This window comes from Lutra lutra, chromosome 11, assembly GCF_902655055.1.
Source record: "Lutra lutra chromosome 11, mLutLut1.2, whole genome shotgun sequence".
NCBI classification, from domain to species: domain Eukaryota; kingdom Metazoa; phylum Chordata; class Mammalia; order Carnivora; family Mustelidae; genus Lutra; species Lutra lutra.
In genome coordinates, this window is record NC_062288.1 from 80343282 (window position 1) to 80358626 (window position 15345).

At 38.9% G+C, this 15345-nt stretch overlaps 1 protein-coding gene and 1 pseudogene across 19 annotated transcripts in view; both read right to left on the reverse strand.

Moving 5' to 3' along the window:
* Positions 1-15345, reverse strand: part of CADPS2 (calcium dependent secretion activator 2) — a 536067-nt gene that overhangs the window by 216988 nt on the left and 303734 nt on the right. For all 19 annotated transcript variants that reach the window (XM_047694444.1, XM_047694449.1, XM_047694446.1 and 16 more), the window contains exon 8: positions 12768-12907. In XM_047694444.1, coding sequence (XP_047550400.1) covers positions 12768-12907 — 140 coding nt within the window. The remainder of the gene's footprint in view (positions 1-12767; positions 12908-15345) is intronic.
* Positions 2409-3245, reverse strand: LOC125081266 (dynein light chain 1, cytoplasmic-like; annotated as a pseudogene).

Consider the following 15345-nt stretch of genomic DNA (forward strand, 5'->3'; position numbering starts at 1 on the left):
AGAGAAACAACAGGTGTGGGAGCAGAGGTGGGGGGGGAGAGTTTTGTCAGTGTCCACCACGGGGAAGGGCCTGTACCAGGAACCAGCTGAGAACACTCAAGCAGCACCTTCAGACCCCCATCTCAATGACGCCAACCTCTCCCAGAGATTATTTTCATTAAACATCAGCATATTTAATCAGAGGAATTATTCAACTACATGAATGTCTTGGGTGCTATGGTAACTACAGAGTGCACGGTTTTGAATCAGTAAGTGTTGAGTCAACTTTTCAATCCCTCCTTAAACGAAGCACTTAAAACCAACTTAAAACACACAAATTAAAACTTATTTGGTATGTAAAAATAGAGATCAACAACTTATTGAAGAGTGGACAGATTTGAATACCACAACTAGCAAAACCTGACAGATTGCTTAGACCTATAAAGGATCCGTGCTTGTCTAATGATTTAAACAAGAAAATTAAAAGTAAAATTAGCCGTTGTCCTAAAAACAGGTAAGACATCACTAGTTATTTAAAATAACGGGCTTTGAAAGCTTTTTCCCTTTAAAAAATAAGTTTAGAAATTTCCCCTTTATTTTAGCCCAGTGCAGTCATAATAGCTTACTCTTCTCCTTGCTATGAAATAATCTCCAGGTGTTTTGTTTTTTTTTAAGAACTTGAGCTTATCTGAGTGCTCATATATATTATTTTCCTTTTTTCTCCCTTTGGACATAGAGAAGGCAAAATAAAGTTAGTAGCAAAAAATACACACACAAACCACTACCACCACCACCACCAGCTACATCCATTGTAGCTGTCAAATCAAAACACATTAAAGCCTAACAATTAAAGCACTGGGCCCTAGTGGGAGACATAATTTTTATATTCTGAAGGTATCAGGATATACACACTATTTCCCCATCTGTCTTTGAGAATTTTCTTCCAAATAAAATCTAACAATGTGTTTAAAACTAGAATGTTTTATTATAGCTCATGGGACTATAATTTCTTAAAATAACCTTCATTCTGATAACCACCATTACTAGTTGATGGAGCATCTGCACGGAACAGGCACTGTGCTACACGCTTTAGGAGTACATCTCATTTCTCGCTCGGGACAATTCAACTTTAGAGTTCAGAAAAGTAAGGCTATGAGAAGTTAAGGAACTTGACTAAGTTTGTCTAAAAATGACAGAGCTCAAGTTTGAACCCAGGTCCAACTCCAAAGCCCGTGTTCTTAACCACTCTGTCTCCTATGCCTCCTGTTTATGGAGATGTCCTTAAAGAGAATGAGGTGGCTTGCAAATCATTTACCTGTTTCCATCCTACCAGAAGAATGTGAACTAATTCTACCTTACTTTCCTTAGGACATCAAATTTTAGGTTTAAAATAAAATTGAAAGCAATTTCAGAGCTGGAAGAAAACTAAAAAAATTTTTAATGAGCTCAATATTCTATTTTCAAGATGAGGAAACCAAGAAGGCACGGGACTACAGACCCAAGGCAACCTGCAGGCAGAGCTAGTTAGAGCCTAGGTCGCCCAGTCTAGCTCTAGACTGCTCAGTAGCAGTCCTCACGGGTGCCTGAGAAGGAGCAAAAGAAAGGTGTTAAAGGTGGGGGGTGAGCTGGAAATAGTGCCTTATTTTATTCTTTTTTCATTTAATTGTTAACGGGGTTTCTTCCACAGCTAGTTAAATCACAGTGCAACAGGCTTAACGTTTAAATTCCCAGAAAGACTTTATTAGAATCACATGGAGGGCTGCTGCTCAAAAAGATTCATTTTCCCTTTTATGACCACCTTTAATCTGGGGGCGCCTGGGTAGCTCAGTCATTAAGCGTCTGACTTCAGCTCAGGTCATGAACCCAGGCTCCTGGGATCAAACCCAGCAGCAGGCTCTGCCTCTCCCACTCCCCCTGTGTTCCCTCTCCTGCTCTTTGTCCAATAAATAAAATCTTCCAAAAAAAAATTAAAAAAAGATTTACCTTTAATCTTTAGAGCATCCTTTTGGGATAAGGCAGGAAGAAATGGAGAAGAGGAATAAGCTAGAGCCCAGCAAACTTCTCATCAGCTCAACTTATTATCACCTTATTTCACGGCCAGAGGAAGCTTAGTTTCTCTGCCATCCATTTCCTGACACGCACTTCTCAATGATATTCTTCCAAGTGCAATGGTTGCACAATGGGCGAGAAGTGCTCAAAGAGTGAGAAGGCTAGTCTATCACATCCCACAGAAACCTCAAGGACTGAAGGACTGACCCCCTCTCCCTTAGCCAAGATCAAGTACCAGGTCATCTTCCCCTCCAGAATTGAACAAATTGTAGATAATGCCTATGTCTCTGATAGTTTTTTTTTTTTTTTCCTTTTTTAAAGGAATGGGTTTTGAGAAGATAAACTATGGGGCAGAGAGGTACAGAACAGAAAATGCAAATGGAAGGGGTTTTACTAATTGTTTTATTGCCACAACTAATTCGTCCAGATACTGACCTGTATGAAACACAGTAAACGTTCAAAGATTGAGGGGGTTCCCTGAGACAAGGCTAAGGATTTCAGTCTCTGGTATTTGGAATGTGGGTGGCAGTCCTTGTTTTTGGCTGGATCACGGGTATGTGACACAGGCCATGCTTTTAGCCAGACTGAAATAGCAGAATGGCCAGGTGGTCCAGACAGAAGCAGACTGTTTGGTTTCATGTGTCACCCAACTACCGAAGTTCCTCCCTCCTCACCGTGCAGGGCCAGGTGGGGTTGTACTCCTTAGTATGGTCTGCAGGTGTCTTCTCTACGTCCTATTCCTCTAATGCCTGAGCTGCACACTCCAGGCAGTCCTGTTCTGTCTCCTCTGACATACTGGCATTGTTGATCATGGCCTTTTGGTCCTTTTTTTTAAGATTTTATTTATTTATTTGATAGAGACACAGGAAGAGAGGGAACACAAACAGAGGGAGTGGGAGAGGGAGAAGCAGGCCTTCTACTGAGCAGGGAGCCCAATGTGGGGCTCGATCCCCAGACCCTGGGATCATGACCTGAGCTGAAGGCAGACACCTAAACACTGAGCCACCCAGGCACCCCCATTTTGTTTCATCTTTTAATTATTTAATGTTTATTTTTCCTTCTTTTAGAAGTATCTCAACTCAAACATATACTTTCTTTAGGGTTTTATCAATAGTTAAAACACATTATTGCTGTGAGCTGGCCAGCTACTCCTGCCTGCACGCTGTACACATTAAGATACTACTTCTCCAAATATGAAAACCCACAGTAAACACCATACTCGATGGTGAAAACGGGAAGCTTTTCCTCTAAGATCAGGAACAAGACAAGGACGTGTATGCTCACCACTTTTATTCAACATAATACTGGAAGTCCTAGCCACAGCGGTTAGACAAGAAATAAACAGGATCCAAATTGGTAAGGAAGAAGTAAAATTGTCACTATTTGCAGATGATATGATACTATGTTGAGGAAAAGCCTGGAGACTCAACCAAAAAACTATAAGAACTGATAAATGAACTTAGTAAAGTTACAAGATTCAAAATACACAGAAATCTGCTGCACTTCTACACAAAAACCAAATAGTATAAAGAGAAATCAAGAAAACAATCCCATTTACAATTGCATCAGAAATACCAAAAAATAGGGGTACCTGGGTGGCTCAATCGGTTAAGTGACTGCCTTTGGCTCCTCCGGTCATGATCCCAGGATCCTGCTCAGCGGGGAGCCTGCTTCTTCCTTCCCCTTCTACCTGCCACTCCCCCTCCTGAGCTTTCTCTCTCTCAAAAAAATAAATAAAATCTTAAAAAAAAAAAAATACCTAAAAATAAACAACCAAGGAGGTGGAATATTGGTTCTCTGAAAGCTATCAACCAACCATGAAAGAAACTGAAGATGACACAGACGAATGCAAAGATATTCCATGCTGATGAATTACAATATTGTTGAACTAACCATACTACAAAAAATCTACGGTTTCAATGAAATCCCTATTAAAATACCAATAGCATCTTTCATAGAACTAGAATACTAAAGTTTGTATGAAACCACAATAATCTTAAATATTAATAATTTTAAAATGGACCTGAACAGACATTTTCTAAAGATATGAAAAGATGCTCAACGTCACTCATCATCAGGGAAACACAAATCAAAACCACAGTGAGATAGGACCTCACACCCCAGAATGGCTAGTATCAAAAAGGAGTAACAAGTGTTGGTGAGGACGTGGAAAAGGAAGGTGCACGCACTGTGGGTAGGGATATAAACTGGCATAGCCACTGTGGAAAACAGTATGGAGGTTCCTCAAAAAATTAAAAATAGAAATACCATACAACCCGGTAATTTCAGTACTGGGTACTTACCCAAAGAAAATGAAAATAGTATTTTGAAAAGATTTATGTAGTCTATGTTCATTGCAGTATTGCTTATAATAGTCAAGAGATGGAAGCGACCCAAGTGTTGGATAAAGAAAATGTGGTATCTATATACAATAGATTATTCAGCTATAAAGAATGAGATCTTGCCATTTACAACAACATGAATGTTACTGTAAAGGGTATTATGCTGCCAAGTGAAATAAATCAGAGATGGTCAAACACCATATATTTCACTTACACGTGGAATCTAAAAAAATAAAAAGAAACGGAAAATAACCCAGATTCTAAAATACAGAGCACAAACCGGTGGCTCCCAGAGAAGATGAGTGAAATAAAGAGGATTAAGAGGTACAAACGGCCACTTATAAAATAAATAAGTCAGAGATGAAGAGTACAGCATTGCACAATCCTGTAATAACGTTGTATGGGGACAAATGACTACATTTATCATAAAGTATTGATTTATACATTACTCCATGCTCATCATGATTGGAGTAATGTATAGAATTCTGGAAGCTATGATGTATACCCGAAACCAATGGACTACTGTATGCTAATTATATTGCAATAAAAAAAATACTCCTCCTCTAAAAAATTGTATGAGGTAGGCTCTATTAACATTTTCATTTTGTAGGTGAGGAAACCGAGGCACACAGAGGTTTCATAACTTTCCCAAGATCCCACAGCGATCAGCTGGTACAGCCAGGATGTGAAGGCAGGTGGTCTGGCTCCAGAGTTCATGTTCCCAAGCCATGCTGACTCTTTAAATATCAGATGGACAGGAATCCTTCAGAGCTCACCTTAAGGAATCCTCTCAAATGATTTCCCCAATAATCAGATATTTGGTACAATAAATTTACCTTTTTTTATTTATTTTTTTTAAGATTTTTATTTATTTATTTGACAGAGAGAAATCACAAGTAAGCAGAGAGGCAGGCAGAGAGAGAGGAGGAAGCAGGCTCCCTGCTGAGCAGAAAGCCCGATGTGGGGCTCGAACCCAGGACCTGGGATCATGACCTGAGCCGAAGGCAGCGGCTTAACCCACTGAGCCACCCAGGTGCCCCAAATTTACCTATTTTTAATTAGAAGAAATTATTTGATCTTTAGTTTGATAACTGCATTCTTTCATCCTAATAGTAAAATCCGGAAAATAAAATTTCACCCAGAGTTGCATTATTCTATTTAGTATATTTAGTGTATTTCATTTCTGAAGTTTTATACATACCTGTTTGTGGTTTTTTTTTTTTTTTTTAAAGAGAAGGAGAGGGCAGGACAGAGGGTAAAGGAGAGGGAGAAACTAAAGCAGGCTCCACGCCAAGTGCTGGGCCTTACTTGAGGCTTGATCTCACCATCCTGAGATCATGACCTGAGTCAAAATCAAGAGTCGGACACTTAACTAAGCCACCCAGGGGCCTCTATATCCATCTGTTTCTTTCTTTCTTTTTTTTTTTTTTTTTAGTACCACTACTATAATCAGATTAGAAGCAATTCTAGAACTATAGTGTATTTTTCAAATTAATTTTACATAAAAGCAACCTAATGTTGCAGTCTTCACACTTCCTTTTCTTGTCTTGAGAAGATTCAAATAAACCCCAAATGTCTCATCTTCCCAGGTGTCCTTCCTTCTACCACCTCTATTCGCCCTAAGCTCTGCTCACCCTCTCTGTGCAGGCACACCACAGGATGGGTGGACTGTGCTCATGGAGGGGTGAGGGAGGAAATGATCTGATAAGTCATAAAGTTCTGGGGGCTCAAGGGGCCATTCAAATTCCCTAGTCGGATGTCCCCTTTAGCAACTGATGAAAGCAGGCCAGGACAGGTGTGATAACTCACCCAAGTTAGTGACAGAACTGAGACCATACGCACAGGTGTCTTGGCTCCAATACTGGTACTCGTTCTATGCAAGCATCACTGTCTGTCCTGCACCTGCACCACCATTCAGCTACACCCATCAGAGAAAGGAACTAAAAGCGAGTATCCCTATAAAGTCCAAATTTTTCCTGACCTTCCACAATGCTCACTTTACAAGCCCAATATTTTGGCTTTATAAATTCAGTGTAAATATTTTAAAACTTCTGGATGCATGCAAAGAAACAAAAAGTACTACTGCGTCAGTACAAGGTCCAAAAATTTTATGGTAAGACATCAATTGAGATGGAATAGACCTATTATAATTCTGTATTTTAGCTGTTTATGAAATTATATCGTATTCCAAAATAGTTTTCACTATAGTTTTTTAAATGCCCCCCAAAATTAGGATAACCTCTGGATATGGTCTGTGGCTCCTGAAAGAAAAATTTTAAAAGACCTCATATTCCACTTTTAATTATTTGGCCTGATTTCCAGACAGGACACCGAAGGATATTTAAACAGCAAAAGAGCATAGTTATTGAATGCATGAAAGAGAAGAAAGTAACGTATGTTAAAATATTACAACCTGGAAAAAATCTCAAGAATAAAAGGGTGTTGAGCAGAAAGTTACATTTAAGGTTAAAGTTAAAGGCAAACTAACTTATTACAGGAGAAATCAGAGAAGTTTTATGAAGGGAGTATAAGTTAAAACATCTAATTTAGTGATCATTAAAGCCATGCCTGAAAATGTTTCTACCATTATTACATAATTAGTCCCTAGTAAATTGAAATGAAAAATAAAGTTCTTGATGTAAATCAGCATACAGAAAGGGACACAAATATAAGGCATTTGGAAAAACAAAGTCAGCTTTATGGCTTATTCGTTTTATCATTCTACAACAGTTACACTGAGGTTTATAAAGTATCACAGATAGACTTCTCTTCTGAAAGCTGAAAGCTGTGTGTGGGGAAAAAAAAAAAAAAGATTTATTAAGAACCTAGCAAATACTTGGTCAGAAGTTTTGGCAAGGCAGTAAGAAGTGGGATTTCTATGAAATTAGAATAAGTCAGAGTAAGGTAAATTCATATCGGGAAGGCAAACAGACCTACATGTAGGTTCAAATGTCAAAACATGGTTATTTTAGACAGGGACATGTAGGAAAATCATTCTAAAAGGTCAGCTTAAATTGGGAATCAATTTTTTTCCAGGAAAAAAAAAAACAGACCCATCCTTTTCGTAAGGCCTGGACCCTCTAAGCAAATGCCACCTTGACAAAAGTTAAGATTTTCCTCCCTCTGATCATGAGAATATCCCCTAACCTAATTGAAGATCATAAACCTTAAAATCATCAACAATGCAGTTTTATTAAGAGTGCGGTCATTTCATTTTATGAGCAAATGCCACGTTTGACAGCATGACACCCCAGGGCCTGAATGCACAGCTGGTCAGCTCTCTGGGAAACATGGGACAATGATAATGCAGCCAGCATGGTGTTCAAGCCCTCCCTCCTGCTAGAAGCTGAACTATTGTCTCTCCCCTGCAGCAAGAAACAGGCCTAGTGCCTTTTAAACCTTTATGGTATAAACTAAAGAGAGACTTTTGTCAATGACAATTATGAAGTATTTCAGTACCTCTGTTTAATCAACAAATGTTTAAATAGCCAAACATGACTCTGCACAGAGAGAAACAGGAGATTTACGGGACAGTACTTTGGCCAACATTTTATCTTACCAGTTCTTAACTGTGATGAAACTCTCACACAGTTACACATTCATTTTTCCCTATAAAATAATCAGTTGCATGAAGACCTCGGCTAGGTGGTCCACGCCACCTCCCTCTACGTATTTGTAACCATTTAATTTTCTTCTCTCTCCTTTACCATTGTAGAACTGTCCTAAGAGTCATTTGTTTTATTTAGGTCCATTTTATTTTACCTTTCTTTTGACTGAAAAAATTACATTTGAATTAGGAAAATGTTATTTAATAAAAACAGGAATAGTATTATGAGATTTAAGTTAATACTGTTCCACAGCCACTAGGCTATGCTAAAGGACAGTCCATTTGTTCAAGAACAGTTCTGTCTTCCAGATATCCAAAAAAGGAGGAAAATAAATTCGAAAACGGAGTATGAATTATTTAACCTACCTAGCTACCTAGCTGGTAAGTCATTTACTAGATGTATATGAGTTTATATAATTAGTTTATAAGACATATTCCAAACGAATAAGTAAGCCCTTTTTAAAAAAATCAAATCTACATCATGTGGTAATGTACAGTTTGGTTTTAAAAGAATGAAATCATCTTTATGTTTATTTTATCCAAACTAAATATATTTTCATTTACATGTAGTCAATCCTATTTTTAAAAAACTATAATGTCTAGTCATGGACTGATTAGTATCAGAAACATGAGCTTTTTATCAGATATATTATTCTGCTTATAAAAAGGTTATTCAAAAATGCAAGAGAACCAAACACGTTTATTTTAGACATTTTTCACATTAAATTTATACTCTTTTTATATATCTAATTTATATATTATTAATATATTATTATTAATAATTTATTGATATACAATTAATATATATTAAATTTATATCTAAACTTATACTCTAACTTGTGTTTAGAACCCTTTGCATTTCAACTTAGGAATGCAACTTACTGCCATTTTTTCCTTAAAACTCTAAAGAGCATACTACTATTTTCATCATCATTATTATATTAATACCTATCCTTGACTGCATACTGCATGGGGCACTGGGATTTAAAGAAGTTTAAAAAACTCACAGGGCGGTTGGGGGCACAAAAAATAAACATTGATAAAATATATTGAAGGTGGGGCGCCTGGGTGGCTCTGTGGGTTAAGAATCTGCCCTCGCTCAGGTCACGATCTTGGGGTCCTGGGATCGAGTCCCGCATCTGGCTCTCTGCTCAGTGGGAAGCCTGCATCCCCCCTTCTCTCTCTCTGCCTGCCTCTCTGCCTACCTGCAATGTCTCTGTCAAATAAATAAACAAAATCTTAAAAATATATAGAGAGAGGGCCCACAAAGGTGCTATATATATGTGGTAAATATTCATTTACATGTTATAATAGTTCACATAAGACATGCCATATTCCTAGAACATCCAACAGGCTTTTTTTTTTTTTTTTTAAGATTTTATTTATTTATTTGACAGAGATCCCAAGTAGGCAGAGAGGCAGGCAGAGAGAGAGAGGAGGAAGCAGGCTCCCTGCTTGAGCAGAGAGCCCAATATGGGGCTCGATCCCAGGACCCTGGGACCATGACCTGAGCTGAAGGCAGAGGCTTTAACCCACTGAGCCATCCAGGTGCCCCAACAGGCTTTTTTTTTTTTTTTTAAAGATTTTATTTATTTATTTGACACAGAGAGAGATCACAAGTAGGCAGAGAGGCAGGCAGAGAGAGAGAGAGGGAAGCAGGCTCCCTGCTGAGCAGAGAGCCCGATGTGGGACTTGATCCCAGGACCCTGAGATTATGACCTGAGCTGAAGGCAGAGGCTTAACCCACTGAGCCACCCAGGCGCCCCCCCAACAGGCTTTTTAAATAAAGACCCAGAGGATTTCAAAGTCTGGTTCCCAAAAGTGCTTTGAAGATAAAAATCCATAACCCTCCCAATTTACTGTTTAATCTACTTGACAAGTCTATCTAAAAGAGGGGTTTGCCATATTTTAAAGATAAATTAATCTTTTTTTAACTTGACTTGCCTCTTTTTCAATTATTCATTACTCATCTGTTAATTATTCATTATAGGATGAATTATTGACAAAACACAATCCAGCCCCAAAACTGAACACTATTAATCTACTACTCATATCCTATTATCACTTTGGTATATGATAGAGTACTTGGAAGAAACAGGTTAGTGGACTTTCTCTTCTTAAATGTAATTAAATTCAGTAAAATCCGTTTATGAAACACTGCAGAAAAAAGATGGATACAGTTATGATGGAGGTCAAATCATGTTTGCCCATACGCACAGGGGTGATATTTAAAATATTTATGTGTTCCCACAAGCTCTAAGGAACCCAAACAGCTGTTTGTGCTAAAGCCCCTGTACCTGCCATAGGGAAACATCACCATCACAGTTTGGATACCTTTAATTCTGGTTGATCATCGTCATTATTATGATGTCCAAAACAGATATTAAATTAGTTTTTACAGAATCGCTATTATAGAATATGATATTCTTAATTACGCCACATAACATACCAACCAGCAGAATAGCATCACAGGTATTTTCAGTTCTAGAATTCCTTCCTTTTACATACTATAAACTAAAGAGATACCGAAGGTCTAGAATTGCCTGTTGGTATCTTTTAGGAATAGCAGATATTAATTCATGTGGCTGCGTCTAAAGTATTCCTGATCTGAATCCAAGGTGAGTTCTCGGGCTTTCCATATTAAATTGAGAGGCTATGATATATTCTCCTTAGTGATCCCCGTCACTCGTAGTCTTAGACAGAAGTTAACTCCAGACCCACCTTGAGGTTCCTGACTTAGTCAAGGCTTAGAGATAAAATCTAAACCAGCTCTCCTTCAGTGCAAAGGATTAATAAAAAAAATTTTTTAAAAAGGGAAAAACCACCCAAAAACTCAAGTCTTAGCAGGGGGTTGGATGGACCCACCTGCCCTGGAACATTCTATAGGAAGGAGTTGCCAAAGAGGAGAGCAGGGATTTCCACAGATGTGAAAGGCTGTAGAACTTGTCATGGGTCCAACCTCATGTTTAATCTTGGTTCTTGGGATACTCTGAAGGCTCCAGGGGTATTCACCAGGGTACAGGCCATTTGCAAATTAAGGACTGTGTTGGAATTATAATACACAGGTTCCAATGTCTTAAGGTGCCCTTCATCAAAGGAGATGGATATAAAAACAGTAGCGAAACAACTGAGTGCCTGGAATGTATGTTGGTTTATGCCCAACTCTAGACTCTACTAGTTTCTAAGCACTTTAGAGTAGTAGTATTCTAACTTTCTATTCTCCAACCTCTCTATGCCAGCTGCACCCAACTTGTTTTCATTGGCCTGAAAAGTCTTTCCAGAACTCTTTCTTGCCTGTGAATATGCTATGTCCTATGACTGGGGTGCCCTTCCTCTTCCTTGCCCACTCGAATTCGTACTTCAAGTTTTATCTCAAAAGTCAGGTGTCTTGTGAGATTTTCATGACTAACTGCAGCTAAAATCAGGTGTTCGTTCCACCAGCTCCCATTCCTCTCTTATAGCACTTATCGTTCACTATCATAATTATTTGTATACAAGCCTGAATCCCTGACTAGCCGGCTTCCTTTAGGCCCGAGATGGTATACCACTGAGGTTTGTTATGGGAGGAACACACTAAGTGCTCAATCCGTGCCTGCTAAATAAATCCGTGGTGAGCAGGAAGACCGAGTAATGAGAAGAACTCTAAATATTAAATCCCAGAACTCCATCTGCATTATGAGCTGAGTCATGTTAGCCTTTAGTCTGCATTACTGCATTGAAGACGCCATGATGTGGGCTACCCAAATTATGGTTTCCTTTCATACAGTCCACCTCTGAGCTGTTCTTCCGTCAGCGAGCCTTGTTCTGACTTGGGCTTACGTTGCCCATGCAAACCAAGGAAGCAATGTGGTCGTTAGGCCCGCTAGTCATCCAAAAAAGCCTTATCTTACTGACTCATCCGTTCACTCTCCATAGTGTTGGTGATTCGGCTCCGTAGTGGGCAGACGACACCTCTCCGTAAGGGAATGGACTTTCTTAGGCTCTTGTGTTGGCTGCTAATCTCAGAGGGAGCCACTTCAGAAGTGCTTCTATCCACTGTGAAAAAAGGTCATGTTCCTCACAGCCCTGTCTGGGATTTGACTGCAGTGAGTCCTACAGTGTTAATCTGAGAAAGACCCAGGGTTTTTTTGTTTGCTTGTTTTTTTTAAAAAAAAAAAAACCAAACTCATTTTATGGTCTTGAAAAGTTCAGACCTGTTACCTCATCAACTACAAGGGAACAAGAGCCCTGGCTGAGATGAGGGCTGACCCCGGCCCATGGTAGTTCCCCGCCGACAGACCCTGTGGTCCGGCTTCCCCACCAGCGTCCGCTCCTCCATTGTCGATGTGGCTTTCCACTCACACACTGCATGGACACTCACAATCCTCCCTGACAAAACTTTTCACAGCCTCCTGGTTAGATCTGAATGACATTTTAGCTTTAATATGTTTTATGTAAGTGTAACCATTTCTGGAGACGTGAATGCTATGCTTGTTTCAACCATCATTATATTTTGGAAAATATCTTTTAGAGCTTTCCAGCTATCACTACTCTTCATCGATATAAATGGGGTAGAACACAACTGGGATCCATTACCAACATTATGTTAGCATGGACACAGTTATTTTAACTAAATACCCATGTGTTTAGATATAAAGCTGTCTGGGAATTTAAAATAGTAAGTTGTTCCATAAATGTCATTTTGGGGGAAAATTTCATGATATACTGGCTCTGTCAGTAAATGGACAAAAGGGATACGTTGAAATTAAATTCAGTAATTCAGGAGAAAAAGATGTCAAGTCCACACTTACCCACTATGTTTCATATGTGGTGGTTTATCCATTCGCACTGCTAATTTGATTTTTAAGTCAGAATCCTGGCTATTTTTTGGAACTATCATTCGGTGAAACTCAGCTGACTTGGAGCTATTAGAAGTTGGGTATAATATCACCTGTAAGAGACCAAAAAAAAAAAAAAATTAAGTGCACAATATAATGTCTAATGATCGGAACAGAAATCTTTTCTATGTTTTCCTGTTTAAAAAGAAGGTATCATGCCCAAATGTGTCTAAACCATTTGACTCCCATCACAACAGATGGGTTTTCAATACAGACTCATTTATCTTTTTGACAACTATGTGTTTTCATATTATCACGTAATGAGTTTTCTTCCTGTGTCACTTCATAATGAGGTAAGAGCACAGAGGCTACAGTTGAATTGACAGTTGTGAAATACTTGTTAGACACCTATAATTTCAAGCTATTCTAAACTCCTCAGGACAAAATTTCAGAAAGAAATATTTTCTGAAATTATAGATAGCATGTTTAAAAAAGTAAAACCAATTATTTTAGGCAGCAAAAATAGAACCGCTGTTTTAATATTTTCATTGTAGAACAGTATGAAAGGAAATCAACTCAATTAGTGATGGAGAAGACAGATATCCTAGCACATTTTCTGCCTTAGATCAATACCAAAGGATTTTTTCCCCCTGATGACATGTTTTCAAAACCATGAAGATAATATTAGGACTGAAACAAAGTAATTATTTTTAGCAAAACTTCCAAATTACCAAATGATTATTTCCTAACTCTACAGCTTCACAAAGCCAACACAGAAGAAAAGCTTTCTCTTCAGATATTACATGCCACATACAAGCATACCTCATCTTACTACATGTCACTTCATTGTTCTTCACAGAGCCTGCATTTTACATACTGAAGGACTGTGGGACCCTGCCTGAGTAGGCCTCCTGGTGCTGTTTCGCCAACAGCATCTGCTTACCTTGTGTCTCTGTCACCTTTTGGTAATTCTCAAAATGTTTCATATTTTTACTTTTTTTTTTTTTAAGATTTTATTTATTTATTTGACAGAGAGAGAGAGAGATCACAAGCAAGCAGAGATGCAGATGGGGGGTTGGGGAAGCAGGCTCCCCGCTGAGCAGAGAGCCCGATGTGGGGCTCGATCCCAGGACCCTAGGACCATGACCTGAGCCGAAGGCAGAGGCTTAACCCTCTGAGCCACCCAGGCGCCCCCAATTTTTACATTATTATTCAATTTGTTACAGTGATCTGTGATCAGTGACAAACTATGATGTAATTACTCTAATTGTTTTGGGGCTTCACTCACCATGTTCAGGTAGGACAGCAAACTTAAATGTGTGTTTATAAATGTGTTTTCTGACTGCTTTACCAATTGATTATTATGCTGTATCTCTCCCTCTTCTTGGGTCTCCCTGTTCCCTGAGACACAACAATATTGAAATTAAGGTAATAACCTTACAACAGCCTCTGAGTGTTCAAGTTAAAGGAGGAGTCACATGTCTCACTTTAAATAAAAAACTAGAAATCACTAGGCTTAGTGAGGAAGGCATGTCAGAAGCCAAGACAGGCTGAAGGCTAGGTCTCTTGGGTTAAGTTGTCATCGTCAATGAAAAGTTCTTGAAGGAAATTAAAAGTGTACTCTAGTGCATGCATAAGTGATAAAAAGTAAAACAGCTTTATTGCTAATATAGAGAAAGTTTTACTGGTTGGGAAAGAAGATCAAATAAGCCACAACATTCCCCAAAGCCAGAGCCTAATCCAGAGCAAGACTCTAACTTTCTTCAATTCTCTGATGACTAAGAGAGGCAAAGAAGCTACAGAAGGAAAGTCTGAATCTAGCAGAGTTGTTTTACGGGGGTTACGGAAAGAAGCCGTCTCCATAACATAGAAGTACAAGGTGAAGCAGTTAGTGCTGATGTAGAAGCCCCAGCAAGTTATCTGAAGATCTGAGTAATAGAAGTGGCAACACTAAACAACGCATTTTTCAATGCACACTAAACAGTCTTATGTTGGAAGAAGAGGTCATCTTGGACTTTCATAGCTAGAGAGGAGAAGTCAATTACTGGCTTTAAAGCATCAAAGGGACAGGTGGACTCCCTCTTATTAGGGGCTGATGTAGCTGGTGACTTTAAATTGAAGCTAAAGCTCATTTACCTACCCTTCCAAAAATTCCAAGAATGATACTAAATCTGCTCTGCTTGAGCTCTATACCTGTAATAATAAAGCCTTGATAACAGCACATCTGTTTACAACATGGTTTACTGGCTATTTTAAGTCCATTGTTGAGACCTACTGCTCAGAAAAAAGATTCCTTTTGGAATGTTGACTGCTTAGTGGCAATGCACCTGGTCACCAAGAGCTCTGATGGAGATGGACAATGAGATTAGTGTCCCTTCCATCCTTGCTAACACAGCAACTGTCCTGCAGTCCATGGATTGAGGAGTGATTTTCACTTTGAAGTCTAATGCAGGAAGCACATTTTGTAAGGCTAAAGCTCCCATAGAGAATGATGACTCTGATGGATCCGGCAAGGCAAAGAGAAAAGCTTTTGGAAAGGATTCACCATTCT